The sequence below is a fragment of the Cebidichthys violaceus genome, unplaced genomic scaffold, assembly GCF_023349555.1.
Source record: "Cebidichthys violaceus isolate CVI_PGR_0920_01 unplaced genomic scaffold, fCebVio1.0.p SCAF_4, whole genome shotgun sequence".
Classification (NCBI taxonomy): domain Eukaryota; kingdom Metazoa; phylum Chordata; class Actinopteri; order Perciformes; family Stichaeidae; genus Cebidichthys; species Cebidichthys violaceus.
This window is the reverse complement of record NW_027176594.1, coordinates 21,858-45,514: the sequence shown is the minus strand read 5'-3', so window position 1 is coordinate 45,514 and position 23,657 is coordinate 21,858. Positions and strand designations below refer to the sequence as shown.

Below are 23,657 nucleotides of genomic sequence, written 5' to 3'. Positions count from 1 at the left end.
TATTTCAGTGGTGAAGTACATTTTGGGTTAAGTGTTTTCTTTCTCATAGATGTAGACCATTTACTGCATAACATAAATTTCATTTCTGCCCTTTGACATTTAAATCCCGTGAAGGAGGACTCGATAAGATGGTGATCAGTATTTCTTAAAAGCAATTTATTTCATTAAAGTTAAATCATGCACATATGGAATGTACCAGCACAGCTACAAATAAAGCATGCATTATGAATAAAAATACTTCCGATATGTCAAGTCAAATTTATCTATAAAGCACATTTCAGCAACAAGGTAATTCAAAGTTCTTTACATAGAATATCCCAAAGTGCAAAAAAATAAAACATAAAAGATTTAAAGACAATTAAAAAGAGCGATTCAAGAGCTAAGAGAATAAAATAAAAACTATAGTTGTAACTCTGTAAAGACCTCAGATCATAACTTTATGTATTAAAGGTAAATATGTCCACTTCAGTGTACTTCTTTCTGTCTCCATCCAGGTGAGTCTCCCTCTGGTTGAACTGCATCTGAAGAAAACCACATGAAGTGGTCCGTCTGACCTTCACACCTGGTCTTCCTGCTCCTCTGAGTCTTCTCTCTGTGCTGCAGAGTTTGAGACGTTCTCATAGTCAGGATAAGAGTGTAACTGATGGAGAGAGACGACAAGATGAGAGTCAAAGGCCTCATAGATGCACTTCAGATACAGCTGACTGTCGAGCTTTCATCTGTATGAAACCTGAACGTCCGACTGCAGATATCCTCAAAGTTTAGAGGACAGTGTTGTATGTCTCACAACAGGACTGATGTCGCTCATGATTAAACAGTGAGGAAGACCTCACAGCTGAATCCATAAAAGATCAACAAAAACTCCCACATTTGATCCAAAGTGAGATGCTAATTTACGTTAGCTAGCTTAGCATGTCAGCAAACAAAGACGGTTGAACATTAATTATTGTTAATGTGTGACAAACACGGAACCCTCAACCAGGAGACTGTCGTTTGTTCCTGCTGTGAAACGACAATTAAACGTTTGTCACCTCACTTGCACACTTCAGTAACGTTAGTTATTTTAACCCGAACAACGATCTATTCCTAAACCTAGGTAGTTTTGTTGCCTAACCCTAACCAAGTATTTCATGATCTTTTCCTAAACTTAACTACGTATTATTGTTACCTAAACCTAAATACCTTATTCACGATATTTTCCTAAATTTAGGGGCTTAGCTGAGGGTCAATAAGATTCCAAACCAAGCTCCACTTCACAACAATGACCTCATCATAAGAACAAACAATGACCCTTTGGTGAGTTGTGTCACTGAGGACAAACCTCTGTCTCACCTCCACAGTCTCTATGGGTTCATGAGGTTCAGTGGTGGAGCTCAGAGCTTTCTTCTTCCTGGATTGAATCCAACAACAAACAAAGACCACAAATGAATAAATGTAACATTTAATGACAACTCCAAAACTATTGAAGGAAGTATTGAAAGTGAAAGATCAGTGAGGATTAGTTCTTGTAGTTTTACCTCATCCACAGACAAACCAGAAGCAGAAGAATCGGAATCACAACCACCAGAGTCCACCTGGTGTAACGAATGATCATTGTTGTTTTATCTAGAACAGGAGACAGTTATTAGATATTAGTGGTGTAATGGACCAGTCGATCTGTGATCCGTACTGATCCCCCTCACGGTTCTTCACTCATGTGAACCAGTTTAACGTTAACCATCACAGTGTTAAATAAAGTTTTATCCTCCAATATTCATTAAAATATGAGATCAGAACATCATTGATGTGGTTCTAGTCTCTGATCTCTGATCATGTTTCATTGTAAACAACCAATCAGTGTTCAGACCAACAGGAGGAGAGCTAGTAACGTTAGCATCACCGCTAACGGCTAACCAACGGAGGTTCACTTCAGTTACATCATGACGCCTTCAGGCTCTGCTCAGTGAACATGAGTACTGGCTGAAGGTGAATTATAAAGTTATCATGATGTGTTCACATCAACATTAACAACATTAATAGATATTAGAGATGAATTATATTCTGTTTACATTAACTAATAATACATCATTAAAACTACTACTGACAAGATTTGATTTACTCCATAAAATACAATCTTTTATGTCCTTATCATTTGAATTGTGCGTTTTTATGAAGAAGAAAAAACACTACAGATGACAATAACAAAGTAAAAGGATAACATGTAGAATGTTTGATGGTTTACAGACTTCAGAGCGGTTGAAATGATTTTTGGGACGGTGGCAAAAAAATGTAGTCTGGATCCTGGTAGACCAGCTGCTAGAATCTAACAACAATATGGATCATCAATGATCAGCTGTTAGTATCAGCAGCAAAACAAACGTGATCAGAGATCTAAAAGTTATATTTGCTCCCTTTTTTCTTTTGTGCTGATCCGATCTTTGATCCGATCCGTGATCCGATCTGAACCGTGTTATGATCCGTCACTATTAGATAAACAACACTTTACCTTATTAGAAGGATTGAAAGACAATACTGTTTGTTAATCAGACGATGGAGAGACTCACCTGATACAACAATCAGATGTAAAGTTGAGTTATGACTTTATGATTTACCTGACACAGCAATCAGGTATGAGGTGGAGTTACTACGTCCTCTGTTGTTCTGGGCTTCACAGTAATAACTCCCACTGTGTTCAGCTCTGAAGTCAGTGATGATGAAGATCTGTCCTGATGCTTTTGGTGAGTCTTCATCCTTCTTGTACCAGGTGTAGTTAGCTGCTGGGTTAGCATCACTGCTACAGGTCAGAGTCACTGAACTGCCCTCCACTATCTCAGCAGAGGAACTCACTGACACAGAGGGAAGCTTTGGAGCATCTGGAGGAGACGTGTTAACAGAGATTATTCTAGGTTAAGATTGTGTTCATACAGAAGAACAAGTGGTATTTGAATAAAAACTGTGAATGTTTGTGTGTATCAGCATTTTAGACTTTGAAGGTGGTCTGACTAATGGATGTGTGATGGTTTGAATCTGTGTCTAAAAACAGCATAAAACCCTAAAATGTCCTGAAGCTGCTCAGTGAATTACAGCAGACTGAATGTGAAGCAAGTAGAGCTGAAGAAAGTAGTTATGATCAGTGAAATCTTCTCCTGCAAAGACTGGACAGATTGAAGATGTTTGTTATCTTTTAATAAACTGTTTTACTCACATTTCACATCAATAGAGATGGATTCAGATCTCTTCGTCCCCATCAGGTTCTCAGCTCTACAGTAATACTGTCCAGAGTCAGAGGACTGGATGGAACTGAAGACAAGATGAGGTTCTTCACTGAAAGAAGGGTCTGGATTTACATCCTTCTTGTACCAGATGTAGTTAGCTGCTGGGTTAGCATCACTGCTACAGGTCAGAGTCACTGAACTGTCCTCCACTATCTCAGCAGAGGAACTCACTGACACAGAGGGAAGCTTTGGAGCATCTGGAGGAGAAATTATTAAACATACTTAAAGATTATAATTCGTTATCATAGAATATTTACCATTTTAATTGATATTTCAGTTTGTTTGTTTCAGACTATCCCTATTATCTATCACAGCAGCTGTCCAGAGTGCTGATCCTGGAGCTGTCAGGTGAGACTCCTGCTGGTGTAAACTGACAATAAGAAGCCTTTAATCATTAGTAATGTTCAACAACTCCAACATTCTTCTCTTTAGATGCTGCTTGTGTCGTGAGCTGAGTCTGTCCTCTCACTTCTAGCTGTTGTAGAGCGTTATTGATTGTTTCTCCACCCAGCTGGCAGATCACTTCTAGTTATGTTCTGTAAATAATTCAGCTGAGTCAGCTAAACAGACTGTATGAAAATCACATTATTTCATCCAGCCTCTGTTATTGTAGCAGAGCTCATGTTGTCAGATTTATTACCACAAACATGATGAATGACTAACGGTTTACATTCTGTCTCAGTTAAAAATGTTGAATTAACTCCAATAAAACACAAACAAAAGAATTTCAAACAACAGACAGTTTATCTGATTATCATGTTTCTCATGATGTTTCTTCTACTAGTTCTAGTTGTTCTTTTTGTTTCTTTTAATAACACCATGAATTCATAAATAAACAGCTGTGTCTACTTTAAGATGTGGAAGACTTCAGTGTGTTTACAGCTGTGATCATAATTGTATTGTTGTGTGTGTGTGTGTGTGTGTGTGTGTGTGTGTGTGTGTGTGTGTGTGTGTGTGTGTGTGTGTGTGTGTGTGACACTTCTACATGTAGACTGAGGGGATTGAACCACCGACCCTCTGGTTAGTGGACCACAGCTCTACCTCCTGAGGAATGTTGTGCTTCATGTTGTTGGTTCCTCTAAAGTCACATACAGTGACAGTCTGGTGCCGCATATGAAATGTTGTTGAACCTCCACAGGCTGACAGAGTGGAGTAAACTTACACACTGAAGGAGAACGCTGATCCTCATATCCGCTTACAGAACAGGAATAGCTGTCTGAAGAACCAAAGATGACGAAAAGAGAAGATCCTGTGTTGATCTTCTGTCCGTTCTTGTACCAGTAGTATGAAGGATAATAAGGCAGAACACAACTGCTGAGACACTTCATTAACAACCTGGTAGAATATGGTCTGCTCACCTCCACCTGGAGACCTGGAAGTGAGAAGAAGGAACAGAAATGTTATTTTATTAAACGGTCAACATTCACACAAGACATTTATATTCTAGTTTTCTAGATGTTGAACATTTGGAGATGATTAACATGTGAATTAAAATGTTACCTGTGATGGACAAAGTGACTCCAGGTGAACCAGTATATTTACCACCTGGTTGGTTTGTCATGAATCTGAACTTGTACTCAGCTGAGTCGTTCTCTCTCAGGTCTCTGATCATCAGAGTGCACCACTTCTCAGAACATATGTACTCCACACGACCTGAATACTCAGAGTCTGTTATCAGACTCACAGGTTCACCATCTTTCTCTTTAGTAAACCAGAATGTGTTCCTGATATCACGGTGCTGTATTCTAGATGGGTATGTGTAGCTGCAGCGTATTTCTACTGTTGATCCTTTTAGAGCACAGACCTCAGTAGGAGAGTAAGTCACTCCCCATCCATCCTGACTCTGTATCACTGTAACACAGAGCACATCAGGAACCACAGTCACACTCAGAACAACATCAGAGGACACACTCTCATCTGTAGTGAAGTAAAGAAAGAGTCAACGATGTACACGTGATCTCTGCAGTTGAAGGAACAGCAACGTATTGAACCTGTCGACTGAAACACAGTGAACAAGATACAAAAGCTGAAGTTTAAATATTAGAAGGCTTCATGAGAATAAGAGAGTTCTTTGCTCTGTGGTTTTCTGTCTGTGGTCAGCTGCTGCAGAGTGAATGGAAACTGTAGAACAAAGCAGAACACTGAGGTGTGAGAGAATCGTGTGAAATGTAGATAACAGATCACTGACAGTCAAAAGTCGACAAACACAAACTTCAGATGTGAATTCAATTTACAAAAATGTAATTTGTTTTTCTAAAACCCCAAAATCTGACTTTTCATCATCTGTCAGTGAATCAATTATCTGTAACACAGATCAAAGCTACGATCATGGGAGCATCACTGAAGGGGCCCAAAGTGTCAGGGGCCCCTCTGGCCCTAACTTACAACATGTCAGTGAAAGAGACACCAACCAGGAAGAGAATCAAAATGAGCACAAATACAATCAAAACTACAAAAAGGTGAAGAAACATCCACAAAGAGACTCAAAATGAATAACAGACTCTAAATGTGGTCGAATGCGTCGAAACGCTGAAGGATTAGAGGAAGTTCCACAGAGAGATCATGTTAATGTACGTACAGTCGTTACTCTCATCCACATCAACACAACTTCACTGTCTTTAATGGTGCACAGTTCTTCAGTTCATAAAGTTTACGATGTTACGGTACAAGTGTACAGAGATGCTGCTGCTGTTAAAAACAGCTCTGTGTTGGTCGTCCTGTAAAGACTTCAATCTAAAGAAAGAAAAGTGAACGTTGCTCCACATTTTATAACATCAGATCTGTTCATTCATAAAAACACAGCTTCCTCTGTGTTCCTGAGGCGCACTAACGGCCTCACCATATCAATGTAGATGTACAGTACCTTGTACAGAGAGAAGGAAGACAACAAGTCCACTGGCTGCTGCTGTTGAACTCATAGCTGCTCCTCTCTGTTAAATCAGCAGGTAGATCAGGAACACTTGATGTCAGGAAGTCACCACAAACATGTCTACTTTAACAAGGAGGCTGTTGTCTTAGAAGTCAGCTCGTGTTTTCTGCGGTTGGTTCAACACTGCTATTTAAAACCAGCCTGGCTTCCTTCCTTTTCACACTATTAGTATGACATGAACAGACCAATGACTGTTAACCCTCAAATTTGCTGCACTAAGTGGTGCTCTAAGCTAAATGCTAATGTCAGCATGCTAACATGTGGGTTAGCATCACTGCTAAAGGTCAGAGTCACTGAACTGCCCTCCACTATCTCAGCAGAGGGACTCAGTGACACAGAGAGAAGCTTTGGAGGTAATAATTTGGAAAGAGTGTATTATGTTCCCTTTTGTTTCAAAACCAGCAAAATCATACTTAAATAAAATGAATGAGAAACAAAAAAGTACAACGTGGTTACTCTAAGGATGCATACAGAGAACGGGTGGCTCAGGTGACTCAACTAAATACTATGATACCATACTATGATGATAAATCAGCTGACCTATCGTCAGCTGACCTATGGTAACAACAATGGGTGTTCTCAGAAAGTGTGGCTCCGCCCACTCAGCAGCTTCTTGACGAGTGCCGCCGTTGTGACACCTGACTGACGCCTGCCACAGACTAGCCGCCGCGGTACCAGTGCCACAAAGAGGATCTTGGCCTTGCTGGACCAGCGGTGGCCCTCCTCTGAGTGGTGGTAGATCAGGAACACTTGATGTCAGGAAGTCACCACAAACATTTCTACTTTAACAAGGAGGATGTTGTCTTTGAAGTCAGCTCGTGTTTTCTGCGGTTGGTTCAACGCTGCTGTTTAACACCAGCCTGGCTTCCTTCCTCTTCACATTATTAGTGTGCATGAACAGACCAATGACAGTTAACCCTCTAGTTTGCTGCATTAAGTGGTGCTCTAAGCTAAATGCTAATGTCAGCATGCTAACATGTGGGTTAGCATCACTGCTACAGGTCAGAGTCACTGAACTGCCCTCCACTATCTCAGCAGAGGAACTCACTGACACAGAGGGAAGCTCTGGAGCATCTGGAAGAGATCAAATATGAACATAAATCAACTTTAAGATCAGAATACTACCTTTATATATTCTAAATATATATATATATGAATGATCAGATATGACCACTAGTCGGCGCTGTTTAGGGGGCTTGATGTGATGGGGATAGGGTGACGGGAGAAGAAGAGTAGTGAGAGAGTGTGACTTGTCTTGGTGCGGTTCTGTGGAAGCTTGACTAAAGTTATGAGGAAAACCCCGAACGTGTTGGACTGATTAATTCCCTATCATACACCCACAAAGCTTATACTGGTTATATATATGTATATATATATATATATATATATATATATATATATATATATATTTATATATATATATATATTTATATATACACACATCATGTTTTAATTGTTAATAGTTCATAACTTATAGATGATTACACTTTGTGAAAATATGTATAAATTGCGGCGTCTCTTCCTAGACTAAAGCTTTAAATCTCCTCATGTGGTTTTTTTATTGAAGTTGGTTTGTTTTTAGGTTGTTATGAGGCTGAAAACTGTCAATCTGACCTGACACCACTGACCTCAGTCACATCACAGTGTCTGCTCTGTGAACACAACGCTGTAAAAAGTGAACTACATTTGTGTTTTTACATGGAGCCGTTCTGTGACTGACGCAGCAGGTCTCGTGTTCCACTTTGTACAGCGGTCAGTTGGATTCCCTCTCCCTCTTGCTAGATTGTGTTTAGAGAAGTTGTAGAGTGGCTGTTTCAAAAAGGAGATGTGGGAAAGGTTTCACCACGGAATACTATTTTGGTGTTGTGAGAATAAATAAGACAGGCGTGTTTGACTATCTGAAGTTCTGAAGTTTGTAGAAGACGTGTTTACGGTGTCGATACTTGTAAGAGTCATGTTATAACAGTTCTTTTTGTATTTTATGTCTATTACAGTAATGTGAGTTATGCTGTTTAAAATCTTTACCATACAATAGAATTAAGGTAATTGGTCATGATGTGTGTTTTTGCCCTATTCAGATGAAAGCTGCTCTAGTCTGTCCTGCTATTGGATCATTTGCGGTCGACTCCTTTCAGTACGTTTTAGTGCAAGTTAAGCTTCGATGGAGCAGAATGTGGAGCAACAGGTCTTCTGACCGCAGATTGTACCGCAGACTTTATTTTAGCTGTTGTCAGCAGAAGGTCCGTTTTTTTGACAAGACACAACACAGTACATAATACCCTCTTCCATACGACGGAACGGGTCCGTAGCAGTGACACTGCAGGATCAGTAACGGTCTCTGTTACACCTTCAGGGTCTTTTAAGGTGCCGTTCACCGACCGACTAACAGGGAGAGACCTGTCCTCACACTCTACTTCCAACACATCTGGGTAGCTCTGAGTTAGATCAGACGTAGAGTCAGATATGGGGACATCCACAACTTCAGGGGCAGGGAACACTTTACCTCGCGCTATATATCGTTTCTCATGATGAAATCCACACCATCGACAGGAAAACATGAGCCGACGGGAAGAAAGCAGTAAATCACTTTGGTCTGCACATAAACACGGTGGAGAGGTGCGGGAACCAAACCCATTTCGATACCTCTCACCACAGCACTCGCATCACAGGCAGACTTGGCGCTAAAGGGCAGAGCACTAGAGAGGATGAAGGACTGCGAGCCACCGTCACTGTGCGCCGGTCCTCTGCCTCTCCTGTGAGCGACACCAATCCTTTCAAGGTGGCACATTTGGAGCGGTGGCCTGGCCAACGGGAGACACCGTCTTCACTAACCCAAGTCCCTTTGGCCTGGAAGCGGCCCCCTGCTGCTTCCGTCTCCAGGCTGCACAGTCAGCGATCAAGTGACCGTGATCATGACAACAACAAAAAAATAAATCACAGTTTCTCAGTCTTAGCACCCGACCGAGAAACATTTCTAACATGAGTTCACACATCGAGGCTAGATCTTCAGCCTTACACCAATGATCAAAAAGAATCCTTTTATCCCGAGCAAAGTCAAAGAAAGTCTGGTTGTATCTTAAGGCTTGGGAAACGTCGTCAGTAAGCCTCTGGCACCAACTCATACGCTCGCAGAATGGCACCTTTAACCTTCTCATAAACAAGACTATCCTCCACAGAAAGAGAAGAGCCAGCTTCCTGAGCTTTACCGACCAACTTACACTGCAGCAGTAAGGCCCTCTTCTGGTCAATGCAATGCAGCAGCGATGCGCTCAAACGACTCTACCTCAGACTCACGAAACACAAGGACCAAAGAAATATTCTTACTGACATCAAATGCAGCAGTAGAACCTGACGTTACCTGTATACCTGCAGAGGGGCGAACAGAACCTGAATGCAGCTCTAACTCACGCATCCTAAAAGCGGTCTCTGCTTACGAAACTCTAATTCCCTCCAGAGCTCAAACTCTCGCTCTTCCTTTTCTAACCGAAGACGAGCGAGGCGCACCGCCCTAAGCCTTTTTGTAGGCCTCTCCTCGATTTTTGCAACCCATAGTTAAGAGAGTGATTTTCGTCTAAATATAAGGTGTATTTTAATAGTTGTTATAGTGTAGAAAGCTGACACTTGTGAAATTTGTTCTAATTTGTAAATATCAGTATATATGTTACTGGTTAAGAGTAAATTAAGATGGAACACAGCACAAATTGAAATTCTTTATCTCCGACTATAAATTAATCCAATTTTGATAAGATATTTCTTTTTAATGTTGTAGTGGAAAGCTTTTCTCCTCTCCAGATCATAGCCCAATGGGTTGAGAGTCTCTCTGCACAATGTATTCTTTGATAAAGTGAAGCATTCAAGAGCTAGAGAGGTTAGAGTGCAGTGATTTCAGCCGAGGTCAACCAAAATGTCATTTGTTTCCAAGCTGTTCCATTGTAATTTTATAGAGTATATAATTATATATTTCACTTCTTTTATGACTAATAGTGTTCAATCTATCATATGCAGAAGTTTGGCATCATTTAGAGAGCCTGGATCCTCTCTGAGCCTGTTTATGTCTGTCATCCATGGGATTTTCTCATCTGGCTTCCACTCCAGGTCTCCTAGCTCAGCCTGTGGTTGGTCGATTTCAGTCTAAGGCCCGCCTTAGAAGCGTCTGAGTCCTGGCTATCTAACAAAGGCATCGTGGTTTTGATAGACAGAAGCGTTAGCCAGTAGGGAGTAAAACAGTGGCGCGTCACCTGATTTGCGCAAATCCTCGCCGGCATTCACACCCATCCCCCACACGGTCCCTTTTGTTTGCCGGGCCCTTGTTTCTCCGCGGGGACATTTCAGAGACCCACCGGAAATACGTAGAAATATTGTTGACGGAAATAAGCGGAGATATACAGCAGAACAACGAAAAAGGTAAGGAGCTTTGGATGATTTTGAACGATATTACGCATTGGGTTTCTGGTGTTTGTTGCTCACAGCCTTGTGAGGGTTTACCGGAGAGGCGATCTGATAGTAGGTCTGCAATCTGTGTCGAATGCTCGTGCTGTTTGATATTTCGGTTGCCTATGCTAACCGTTAGCTTTGTTATGCTAACCCGGAGAAGAGCGACTTTTGGCTAGAAAAGCGTGATTTTGTGATAAATATTTTATTTGAGTACACAATTTATGTAGAATGGTCTTTGAAGTGTGTCAGACTGTCTTGGATTGTTTGTTTTAAGCAGATTTTTAATTTAAAAAAAAAAAAAAAAAAAAAAAAATTCATATTCATAATTACATGCATTGGTCATTTTTGGACGGTAAAGACCCAGAATCGGGTCCGTCGGGCTTAACCGAGCATCAAACATAGAACCAGGAGACTTACAATAACTCATTAATTATTAACAATATTAAATCAAAAGACCACAATAGTATACACCCTAATGGGTCAGGCTAACAAACAACAGCACACAGATCTTGAACAGAGGCGATCCACATACACACAAAGCTGCTACTTGGCCCACGGGCGACCTGTCGGTCTGGATCTCCCAGCCTCTCATCCACCCTGTCACTCATCCGCAGTTGAGAACAGCCGTGTTCACTCACACTCTGCAGCTGGCAGGCCTGGAAAAGGGCTGCACCTGAATAGACACTGGGGGTGGATAGAGAGAGGGCACAAAGAAAACACGGCACGTAACATTGGTGTTCATGATGTGAGCAGTATGACAAGTTATTGTTAAGCAGGTGTATTGTTTGTCATGTTTACCCTTTATTTTCTACAAATAGGACTTTGTGTGGATGTTAGAGCTACTTTAGAATCTGAGAAAAAATCATTAAGAGAGACCCAAGTTTTCTAAAATGTAATGTTTAAATATGCAAATGAAGGACTATAATCCTAATTTTTCCGTTATAGATTAGGTGAGACAAATACATGCAGTTAAAAACAAACAGCTGATTGTGTATTTGGATGTTTTCTCTCTACTAGTCTAAGAAGACATTATTGCAACAGGTAAAGGAGAAATACCGTACGCATCCGAAGGTGTTCAGAGAACAACTCGCCGACTCCCACTGACTCTTACATTCACTCAGTTTAGTTTCAAGAAGGGAAAAAGCACCATGTTTATTTTTATTCAGTTACTCTGTGTGAGCAATACTTATAGTGAATCTGAATACAGGATACATACATGTCACCTTTCATTAGTTCTCCTCTGCGTTATGTGCCATGTGGTGTGTCAGATTCACCTTTTGTATACAAACAGAACCACTAAAGCCGGTTGTCTCTTGTATGAGTATTCATGTGCAACTTCAGAGCTGACTTGTGCCGAAATCTTTCATCACACACAGAGCAGCTGTAAGGTTTCTCTCCTGTGTGGATTCTCATGTGTGTCTGTAAAGTTGAACCATGCCTATAAGATTTCTTACAGACTGAGCAGCTGTAAGGTTTCTCTCCTGTGTGGATTCTCATGTGTGTCTGTAAATGTGAACACTGGTTAAAAGATTTCTTACAGACTGAGCAGCTGTAAGGTTTCTCTCCTGTGTGGATTCTCATGTGTCTCTTCAGATCTCCGCTTCTTCTAAATATTTTCCCACACTCAGAGCATGTAAATAGTTACTCACCAGCACTACATCTTGAATCACTGACATGGACTTCATCAGGTTTCAAAGAGTTTAAACCTGACTGAGGTTCTCTGGTCTCCTTCCAATCATCACTGTCATCAGTGTCAGAAGAGTCTGGATCTGAGTTCCTGTCTGGTTCTGGTCCTCCACAGTCCTCTCCATCAGCTTCTGTTTCCATCAGTTTGTCTTTGATGAAGCTCTGAGGACTGAGCTTCCTCTTCATCATCTTCAATCTTCACAGGAGTGAATGAGAACTTGACATCAGCCTCCTCCAGACCTTGAAGCTGCTCTCCCTCCTGACTGGTCCAGAGTTCCTCCTGTTCTTCTTTAATGTGTGGGGGTTCTGGGTCCACTGGGAGACGTTACAAAGAAATATTAGTTTTGAACAAATAATCTCCTGTACATACATGTTTTCATTATCTGATCATCAAATCATCCCTCCTCTCCAGTTCTAATATCGGAGCAATAGGAGCTATGGTTATGGGGGATTTGAGGATTTATTTGACAGATTTGTATCAGTTTTATCTCAATGTAAAGCCTGCAGGCACACCGGTGTTTGATATGAGCTAATTAGTGAAGTTGATAAACACACAAAAACATGACTTGGAGATATTCAAGCAAAGATTGTTTGACCTCCTGTCTGTCTTTCTGTCTGTGTCTCTGACTGTCTGTCTGTCTGACTCATTCACTATGTCTCTCTCTCTCTATCTGTCTGTCTGTGTCTCTCTCTGTCTCTCTGTCTGTCTGTCTGTCTGTTAGTCATTCTCACACACACACACACACACACACACACACACACACAGCCCCTCCCACCCACAGGTGCAGTCACGTGCCTTCATCATCTCAGGCGCAACGCTCACCTGTCCCTCCCTCTCACCTGCGCGCAGCTCCTCTCACCACAGAAGTAACGGTTGCAAGTACTGTAACGGATATCTGAACAGGTTTGACGTTGAGCTGCATTGATGCTTAAAAAGTCTCAATGAGTACTTCAGGGAGCCTGGGAGATTGGAGTGTCCCAACAAATAATCATACACAATTATACAAATATATGTTTTATTTCATTTTATATTTCATCCCAATATTTTTAACTTCTGCAGTATTTTATAATTATTATATTCCTTTGTGTTGTGCATATGAGAATAAAAAACATAAATAGTGTGAAATAAACAGACTTTTGACAAATGTAACACTAATATTGACTGTATTTTAAGTGTATTCTATCCTCTTAATACACATGAATGATGTACTGTAACAAATTATAATAAAGGAAAAACCCTTTTTATTATTTAGCCTTCGTGTAATTTGGGTCAAGCAACCCAAACAGAAACTCTGACCACAGGAACAAGTATTTAATAAACTCCATGTTTATTTGTTTTTTATTAAATGAATGAAAACCCCGTTAATAAGTAACAGATCCATGTTGTGTTCATTTGTTGACTGTGCTGTACAGAGCAGATGAATCCTCCTCGTCTTCTTGACGTCTTGTTCTGTGAACGGAGAATTAAAACATTGAAAGTTTCGAAACGCAAAGTGTATTTAAATAAAACCATGTAGAGATTAAAATGTGCAGCTCACCGCGGGGAGCTACTGGCATTGTCCGTTTTGATATCAGTGTATTGGACCTCCTCCTCCTCCTCGTCCTCCTCGTCCTCCTCGTCCTCCTCTTCCTCGGTTTGTCTGTGGGGCTGAGCGGGCCTGATGTTAGAGTAGAGGGCCTCTTCCTGGTTCTGGGCGAAGCGGATGCTGGAGTAGTGGAGGTGTTCTTCTGGTTGTCTCGGTGCTGGAGCAGACGCGACGTCATACACTAGATCCATGTTTAGCTGACGGGACAAACAAAAGCTCACGGTGAAATACCCGATGGACTTGAGGAGGCCGTTCTTCACTTCTGTTCTAGACGTTTTCTTTTTGCACTCACACACTTGAACTCTTCTTTTCTCACCTGTGCTCTGTTGACGGGTCTCTCTCCACCATCACACTGCTGTGTGGAGGACTTCTTTCTCCTGGAACGGAGGACAAGCAACGGATGAACTGCTAGATTTAGGGAACGATATTTTAGATGCGCTAATGAACGCGATCACAGCGCCGCAGAATCGCTCACCTAACCCACAGGAAGACGGCGAGGAGCACGACAGCCAGGAGAACAGCAGTGGTTGTCCCCACGACTGCTGATTTCCATGCTGCTGGAAAATCAAAAGGAAATACTGACGTTGATGAGAGGAATAAAGGACAAGCATGTGTGAAGGTCTTCTGACAACACCAAGTAGAATCTGTTGTAAAGAGATTCATGCAGGTGAACAAACATTATTCACCTGCTACAACAGTCAGATGTAAGGTGGAGTTACTACGTCCTCTGTTGTTCTGGGCTTCACAGTAATAACTCCCACTGTGTTCAGCTCTGAAGTCAGTGATGATGAAGATCTGTCCTGATGCTTTTGGTGAGTCTTCATCCTTCTTGTACCAGGTGTAGTTAGCTGCTGGGTTAGCATCACTGCTACAGGTCAGAGTCACTGAACTGCCCTCCACTATCTCAGCAGAGGAACTCACTGACACAGAGGGAAGCTTTGGAGCATCTGGAGGAGAGATTAAGATTGTGTTACTACAAAAACACAAGTTGTACTTAAAGAAATGTAAGGAAAAAACAGTGAATGTTTGTGTGTATCAGCATTTTAGACTTTGAAGGTGGTCTGACTAATGGATGTGTGATGGTTTGAATCTGTGCTTCAAAACAGCATAAAACCCTAAAATGTCCTGAAGCTGCTCAGTGAATTACAGCAGACTGAATGTGAAGCAAGTAGAGCTGAAGAAAGTAGTTATGATCAGTGAAATCTTCTCCTGCAAAGACTGGACAGATTGAAGATGTTTGTTATCTTTTAATAAACTGTTTTACTCACATTTCACATCAATAGAGATGGATTCAGATCTCTTCCTCCCCATCAGGTTCTCAGCTCTACAGTAATACTGTCCAGAGTCAGAGGACTGGATGGAGCTGAAGACAAGATGAGGTTCTTCACTGAGAGGAGGGTCTAGACTTCCATCCTTCTTGTACCAGGTGTAGTTAGCTGCTGGGTTAGCATCACTGCTACAGGTCAGAGTCACTGAACTGCCCTCCACTATCTCAGCAGAGGAACTCACTGACACAGAGGGAAGCTTTGGAGCATCTGGAGGAGAAATTATTAAACATACTTAAAGATTATAATTCGTTATCATAGAATATTTACCATTTTAATTGATATTTCAGTTTGTTTGTTTCAGACTATCCCTATTATCTATCACAGCAGCTGTCCAGAGTGCTGATCCTGGAGCTGTCAGGTGAGACTCCTGCTGGTGTAAACTGACAATAAGAAGCCTTTAATCATTAGTAATGTTCAACAACTCCAACATTCTTCTCTTTAGATGCTGCTTGTGTCGTGAGCTGAGTCTGTCCTCTCACTTCTAGCTGTTGTAGAGCGTTATTGATTGTTTCTCCACCCAGCTGGTAGATCACTTCTAGTTATGTTCTGTAAATAATTCAGCTGAGTCAGCTAAACAGACTGTATGAAAATCACATTATTTCATCCAGCCTCTGTTATTGTAGCAGAGCTCATGTTGTCAGATTTATTACCACAAACATGATGAATGACTAACGGTTTACATTCTGTCTCACTTAAAAATGTTGAATTAACTCCAATAAAACACAAACAAAAGAATTTCAAACAACAGACAGTTTATCTGATTATCATGTTTCTCATGATGTTTCTTCTACTAGTTCTAGTTGTTCTTTTTGTTTCTTTTAATAACACCATGAATTCATAAATAAACAGCTGTGTCTACTTTAAGATGTAGAAGACTTCAGTGTGTTTACAGCTGTGATCATAATTGTATTGTTGTGTGTGTGTGTGTGTGTGTGTGTGTGTGTGTGTGTGTGTGTGTGTGTGTGTGTGTGTGTGTGTGTGTGTGTGTGTGTGACACTTCTACATGTAGACTGAGGGGATTGAACCACCGACCCTCTGATTAGTGGACCACAGCTCTACCTCCTGAGGAATGTTGTGCTTCATGTTGTTGGTTCCTCTAAAGTCACATACAGTGACAGTCTGGTGCCGCATATGAAATGTTGTTGAACCTCCACAGGCTGACAGAGTGGAGTAAACTTACACACTGAAGGAGAACGCTGATCCTCATATCCTCTTACAGAACAGGAATAGTTGTCTAAAGAACCAAAGTAGACGGAATGAGAAGAAGATCCTGTGTTGATCTTCTGTCCGTTCTTGTACCAGTAGTAGTAAAGACGATAAGGCAGAACACAACTGCTGAGACACTTCATTAACGACCAGGTAGAATCTGATCTGCTCACCTCCACCTGGAGACCTGGAAGTGAGAAGAAGGATCAGAAATGTTATTTTATTAAACGGTCAACATTCACACAAGACATTTATATTCTAGTTTTCTAGATGTTGAACATTTGGAGATGATTAACATGTCAATTAAAATGTTACCTGTGACGGACAAAGTGACTCCAGGTGAACCAGTATATTTATCACCTGGTTTGTTTGTCATGAATCTGAACTTGTACTCAGCTGAGTCGTTCTCTCTCAGGTCTGTGATCATCAGACTGCACCACTTCTTCTCATAACAATAGTAGAACACACGACCTGAATACTCAGAGTTTGTTCTCAGATCCACAGGTTCACCATCTTTCTTTTTAGTAAACCAGAATCTGTTCCTGATATCACGGTGCTGTATTCTAGATGGGTATGTGTAGCTGCAGCGTATTTCTACTGTTGATCCTTTTAGAGCACAGACCTCAGTAGGAGAGTAAGTCACTCCCCATCCATCCTGACTCTGTATCACTGTAACACAGAGCACATCAGGAACCACAGTCACACTCAGAACAACATCAGAGGACACACTCTCATCTGTAGTGAAGTAAAGAAAGAGTCAACGATGTACACGTGATCTCTGCAGTTGAAGGAACAGCAACGTATTGAACCTGTCGACTGAAACACAGTGAACAAGATACAAAAGCTGAAGTTTAAATATTAGAAGGCTTCATGAGAATAAGAGAGTTCTTTGCTCTGTGGTTTTCTGTCTGTGCTCAGCTGCTGCAGAGTGAATGGAAACTGTAGAACAAAGCAGAAGACTGAGGTGTGAGAGAATAGTGTGAAATGTAGATAACAGATCACTGACAGTCAAAAGTCGACAAACACAAACTTCAGATGTGAATTAAATTTAAAAAAATGTATTAGTTTTTCTAAAACCCCAAAATCTGACTTTTCAGCATCTCTGGCCCTAACTTACAACATGTCAGTGAAAGAGACACCAACCAGGAAGAGAATCAAAATGAGCACAAATACAATCAAAACTACAAAAAGGTGAAGAAACATCCACAAAGAGACTCAAAATGAATAACAGACTCTAAATGTGGTCGAATGCGTCGAAACGCTGAAGGATTAGAGGAAGTTCCACAGAGAGATCATGTTAATGTACGTACAGTCGTTACTCTCATCCACATCAACACAACTTCACTGTCTTTAATGGTGCACAGTTCTTCAGTTCATAAAGTTTACGATGTTACGGTACAAGTGTACAGAGATGCTGCTGCTGTTAAAAACAGCTCTGTGTTGGTCGTCCTGTAAAGACTTCAATCTAAAGAAAGAAAAGTGAACGTTGCTCCACATTTTATAACATCAGATCTGTTCATTCATAAAAACACAGCTTCCTCTGTGTTCCTGAGGCGCACTAACGGCCTCACCATATCAATGTAGATGTACAGTACCTTGTACAGAGAGAAGGAAGACAACAAGTCCACTGGCTGCTGCTGTTGAACTCATAGCTGCTCCTCTCTGTTGAATCAGCAGGTAGATCAGGAACACTTGATGTCAGGAAGTCACCACAAACATGTCTACTTTAACAAGGAGGGTGTTGTCTTAGAAGTCAGCTCGTGTTTTCTGTAGTTGGTTCAACACTGCTATTTAAAACCAGCCTGGCTTCCTTCCTTTTCACACTATTAGTATGACATGAACAGACCAATGACTGTTAACCCTCAAATTTGCTGCACTAAGTGGTGCTCTAAGCTAAATGCTAATGTCAGCATGCTAACATGTGGGTTAGCATCACTGCTACAGGTCAGAGTCACTGAACTGCCCTCCACTATCTCAGCAGAGGGACTCAGTGACACAGAGAGAAGCTTTGGAGGTAATAATTTGGAAAGAGTGTATTATGTTCCCTTTTGTTTCAAAACCAGCAAAATCATACTTAAATAAAATGAATGAGAAACAAAAAAGTACAACGTGGTTACTCTAAGGATGCATACAGAGAACGGGTGGCTCAGGTGACTCAACTAAATACTATGATACCATACTATGATGATAAATCAGCTGACCTATCGTCAGCTGACCTATGGTAACAACAATGGGTGTTCTCAGAAAGTGTGGCTCCGCCCACTCAGCAGCTTCTTGACGAGTGCCGCCGTTGTGACACCTGACTGACGCCTGCCACAGACTAGCCGCCGCGGTACCAGTGCCACAAAGAGGATCTTGGCCTTGCTGGACCAGCGGTGGCCCTCCTCTGAGTGGTGGTAGATCAGGAACACTTGATGTCAGGAAGTCACCACAAACATTTCTACTTTAACAAGGAGGATGTTGTCTTTGAAGTCAGCTCGTGTTTTCTGCGGTTGGTTCAACGCTGCTGTTTAACACCAGCCTGGCTTCCTTCCTCTTCACATTATTAGTGTGCATGAACAGACCAATGACAGTTAACCCTCTAGTTTGCTGCATTAAGTGGTGCTCTAAGCTAAATGCTAATGTCAGCATGCTAACATGTGGGTTAGCATCACTGCTACAGGTCAGAGTCACTGAACTGCCCTCCACTATCTCAGCAGAGGAACTCACTGACACAGAGGGAAGCTCTGGAGCATCTGGAAGAGATCAAATATGAACATAAATCAACTTTAAGATCAGAATACTACCTTTATATATTCTAAATATATATATATATGAATGATCAGATATGACCACTAGTCGGCGCTGTTTAGGGGGCTTGATGTGATGGGGATAGGGTGACGGGAGAAGAAGAGTAGTGAGAGAGTGTGACTTGTCTTGGTGCGGTTCTGTGGAAGCTTGACTAAAGTTATGAGGAAAACCCCGAACGTGTTGGACTGATTAATTCCCTATCATACACCCACAAAGCTTATACTGGTTATATATATGTATATATATATATATATATATATATATATATATATATATATATATATATATATATATATTTATATATACACACATCATGTTTTAATTGTTAATAGTTCATAACTTATAGATGATTACACTTTGTGAAAATATGTATAAATTGCGGCGTCTCTTCCTAGACTAAAGCTTTAAATCTCCTCATGTGGTTTTTTTATTGAAGTTGGTTTGTTTTTAGGTTGTTATGAGGCTGAAAACTGTCAATCTGACCTGACACCACTGACCTCAGTCACATCACAGCGTCTGCTCTGTGAACACAACGCTGTAAAAAGTGAACTACATTTGTGTTTTTACATGGAGCCGTTCTGTGACTGACGCAGCAGGTCTCGTGTTCCACTTTGTACAGCGGTCAGTTGGATTCCCTCTCCCTCTTGCTAGATTGTGTTTAGAGAAGTTGTAGAGTGGCTGTTTCAAAAAGGAGATGTGGGAAAGGTTTCACCACGGAATACTATTTTGGTGTTGTGAGAATAAATAAGACAGGCGTGTTTGACTATCTGAAGTTCTGAAGTTTGTAGAAGACGTGTTTACGGTGTCGATACTTGTAAGAGTCATGTTATAACAGTTCTTTTTGTATTTTATGTCTATTACAGTAATGTGAGTTATGCTGTTTAAAATCTTTACCATACAATAGAATTAAGGTAATTGGTCATGATGTGTGTTTTTGCCCTATTCAGATGAAAGCTGCTCTAGTCTGTCCTGCTATTGGATCATTTGCGGTCGACTCCTTTCAGTACGTTTTAGTGCAAGTTAAGCTTCGATGGAGCAGAATGTGGAGCAACAGTTTTTCTGACTGCAGATTGTACCGCAGACTTTATTTTAGCTGTTGTCAGCAGAAGGTCCGTTTTTTTGACAAGACACAACACAGTACATAATACCCTCTTCCATACGACGGAACGGGTCCGTAGCAGTGACACTGCAGGATCAGTAACGGTCTCTGTTACACCTTCAGGGTCTTTTAAGGTGCCGTTCACCGACCGACTAACAGGGAGAGACCTGTCCTCACACTCTACTTCCAACACATCTGGGTAGCTCTGAGTTAGATCAGACGTAGAGTCAGATATGGGGACATCCACAACTGCAGGGGCAGGGAACACTTTACCTCGCGCTATATATCGTTTCTCATGATGAAATCCACACCATCGACAGGAAAACATGAGCCGACGGGAAGAAAGCAGTAAATCACTTTGGTCTGCACATAAACACGGTGGAGAGGTGCGGGAACCAAACCCGTTTCGATACCTCTCACCACAGCACTCGCATCACAGGCAGACTTGGCGCTAAAGGGCAGAGCACTAGAGAGGATGAAGGACTGCGAGCCACCGTCACTGTGCGCCGGTCCTCTGCCTCTCCTGTGAGCGACACCAATCCTTTCAAGGTGGCACATTTGGAGCGGTGGCCTGGCCAACGGGAGACACCGTCTTCACTAACCCAAGTCCCTTTGGCCTGGAAGCGGCCCCCTGCTGCTTCCGTCTCCAGGCTGCACAGTCAGCGATCAAGTGACCGTGATCATGACAACAACAAAAAAATAAATCACAGTTTCTCAGTCTTAGCACCCGACCGAGAAACATTTCTAACATGAGTTCACACATCGAGGCTAGATCTTCAGCCTTACACCAACGATCAAAAAGAATCCTTTTATCCCGAGCAAAGTCAAAGAAAGTCTGGTTGTATCTTAAGGCTTGGGAAACGTCGTCAGTAAGCCTCTGGCACCAACTCATACGCTCGCAGAATGGCACCTTTAACCTTCTCATAAACAAGACTATCCTCCACAGAAAGAGAAGAGCCAGCTTCCTGAGCTTTACCGACCAACTTACACTGCAGCAGTAAGGCCCTCTTCTGGTCAATGCAATGCAGCAGCGATGCGCTCAAACGACTCTACCTCAGACTCACGAAACACAAGGACCAAAGAAATATTCTTACTGACATCAAATGCAGCAGTAGAACCTGACGTTACCTGTATACCTGCAGAGGGGCGAACAGAACCTGAATGCAGCTCTAACTCACACATCCTAAAAGCGGTCTCTGCTTACGAAACTCTAACTCCCTCCAGAGCTCAAACTCTCGCTCTTCCTTTTCTAACCGAAGACGAGCGAGGCGCACCGCCCTAAGCCTTTTTGTAGGCCTCTCCTCGATTTTTGCAACCCATAGTTAAGAGAGTGATTTTCGTCTAAATATAAGGTGTATTTTAATAGTTGTTATAGTGTAGAAAGCTGACACTTGTGAAATTTGTTCTAATTTGTAAATATCAGTATATATGTTACTGGTTAAGAGTAAATTAAGATGGAACACAGCACAAATTGAAATTCTTTATCTCCGACTATAAATTAATCCAATTTTGATAAGATATTTCTTTTTAATGTTGTAGTGGAAAGCTTTTCTCCTCTCCAGATCATAGCCCAATGGGTTGAGAGTCTCTCTGCACAATGTATTCTTTGATAAAGTGAAGCATTCAAGAGCTAGAGAGGTTAGAGTGCAGTGATTTCAGCCGAGGTCAACCAAAATGTCATTTGTTTCCAAGCTGTTCCATTGTAATTTTATAGAGTATATAATTATATATTTCACTTCTTTTATGACTAATAGTGTTCAATCTATCATATGCAGAAGTTTGGCATCATTTAGAGAGCCTGGATCCTCTCTGAGCCTGTTTATGTCTGTCATCCATGGGATTTTCTCATCTGGCTTCCACTCCAGGTCTCCTAGCTCAGCCTGTGGTTGGTCGATTTCAGTCTAAGGCCCGCCTTAGAAGCGTCTGAGTCCTGGCTATCTAACAAAGGCATCGTGGTTTTGATAGACAGAAGCGTTAGCCAGTAAGGAGTAAAACAGTGGCGCGTCACCTGATTTGCGCAAATCCTCGCCGGCATTCACACCCATCCCCCACACGGTCCCTTTTGTTTGCCGGGCCCTTGTTTCTCCGCGGGGACATTTCAGAGACCCACCGGAAATACGTAGAAATATTGTTGACGGAAATAAGCGGAGATATACAGCAGAACAACGAAAAAGGTAAGGAGCTTTGGATGATTTTGAACGATATTACGCATTGGGTTTCTGGTGTTTGTTGCTCACAGCCTTGTGAGGGTTTACCGGAGAGGCGATCTGATAGTAGGTCTGCAATCTGTGTCGAATGCTCGTGCTGTTTGATATTTCGGTTGCCTATGCTAACCGTTAGCTTTGTTATGCTAACCCGGAGAAGAGCGACTTTTGGCTAGAAAAGCGTGATTTTGTGATAAATATTTTATTTGAGTACACAATTTATGTAGAATGGTCTTTGAAGTGTGTCAGACTGTCTTGGATTGTTTGTTTTAAGCAGATTTTTAATTTAAAAAAAAAAAAAAAAAAAAAAAAATTCATATTCATAATTACATGCATTGGTCATTTTTGGACGGTAAAGACCCAGAATCGGGTCCGTCGGGCTTAACCGAGCATCAAACATAGAACCAGGAGACTTACAATAACTCATTAATTATTAACAATATTAAATCAAAAGACCACAATAGTATACACCCTAATGGGTCAGGCTAACAAACAACAGCACACAGATCTTGAACAGAGGCGATCCACATACACACAAAGCTGCTACTTGGCCCACGGGCGACCTGTCGGTCTGGATCTCCCAGCCTCTCATCCACCCTGTCACTCATCCGCAGTTGAGAACAGCCGTGTTCACTCACACTCTGCAGCTGGCAGGCCTGGAAAAGGGCTGCACCTGAATAGACACTGGGGGTGGATAGAGAGAGGGCACAAAGAAAACACGGCACGTAACATTGGTGTTCATGATGTGAGCAGTATGACAAGTTATTGTTAAGCAGGTGTATTGTTTGTCATGTTTACCCTTTATTTTCTACAAATAGGACTTTGTGTGGATGTTAGAGCTACTTTAGAATCTGAGAAAAAATCATTAAGAGAGACCCAAGTTTTCTAAAATGTAATGTTTAAATATGCAAATGAAGGACTATAATCCTAATTTTTCCGTTATAGATTAGGTGAGACAAATACATGCAGTTAAAAACAAACAGCTGATTGTGTATTTGGATGTTTTCTCTCTACTAGTCTAAGAAGACGTTATTGCAACAGGTAAAGGAGAAATACCGTACGCATCCGAAGGTGTTCAGAGAACAACTCGCCGACTCCCACTGACTCTTACATTCACTCAGTTTAGTTTCAAGAAGGGAAA

The 23,657-nt window shown here is 41.5% G+C and overlaps 2 protein-coding genes across 3 annotated transcripts; both read right to left on the bottom strand.

Moving 5' to 3' along the window:
* Positions 1-135: 135 nt before the first annotated feature.
* Positions 136-6,387, bottom strand: LOC137885129 (pregnancy-specific beta-1-glycoprotein 4-like). The gene is made up of 8 exons (XM_068727279.1): positions 6,118-6,387; positions 4,755-5,105; positions 4,417-4,626; positions 3,185-3,451; positions 2,592-2,852; positions 1,518-1,605; positions 1,333-1,390; positions 136-640 (listed from the first exon to the last, which is right to left on the bottom strand). Exons 1-8 carry the CDS (start codon positions 6,170-6,172, stop codon positions 557-559), a joined length of 1,374 nt encoding a protein of 457 aa, XP_068583380.1. The 5' UTR covers positions 6,173-6,387; the 3' UTR covers positions 136-556.
* Positions 6,388-13,506: 7,119 nt separating this feature from the next.
* On the bottom strand, positions 13,507-18,168 carry LOC137885027 (B-cell receptor CD22-like). Of its 2 annotated transcripts, none has more exons than XM_068727152.1 (9): positions 18,019-18,168; positions 16,739-17,092; positions 16,398-16,610; positions 15,158-15,424; positions 14,576-14,836; positions 14,365-14,443; positions 14,206-14,266; positions 13,842-14,086; positions 13,507-13,753 (listed from the first exon to the last, which is right to left on the bottom strand). In XM_068727152.1, exons 1-9 carry the CDS (start codon positions 18,071-18,073, stop codon positions 13,693-13,695), a joined length of 1,596 nt encoding a protein of 531 aa, XP_068583253.1. In that variant the 5' UTR covers positions 18,074-18,168; the 3' UTR covers positions 13,507-13,692. The 2 variants fall into 2 exon arrangements, with proteins under 2 accessions (XP_068583253.1, XP_068583252.1); XM_068727151.1 differs by having other exon boundaries at positions 13,508-13,753; positions 14,365-14,446.
* Positions 18,169-23,657: the final 5,489 nt, after the last annotated feature.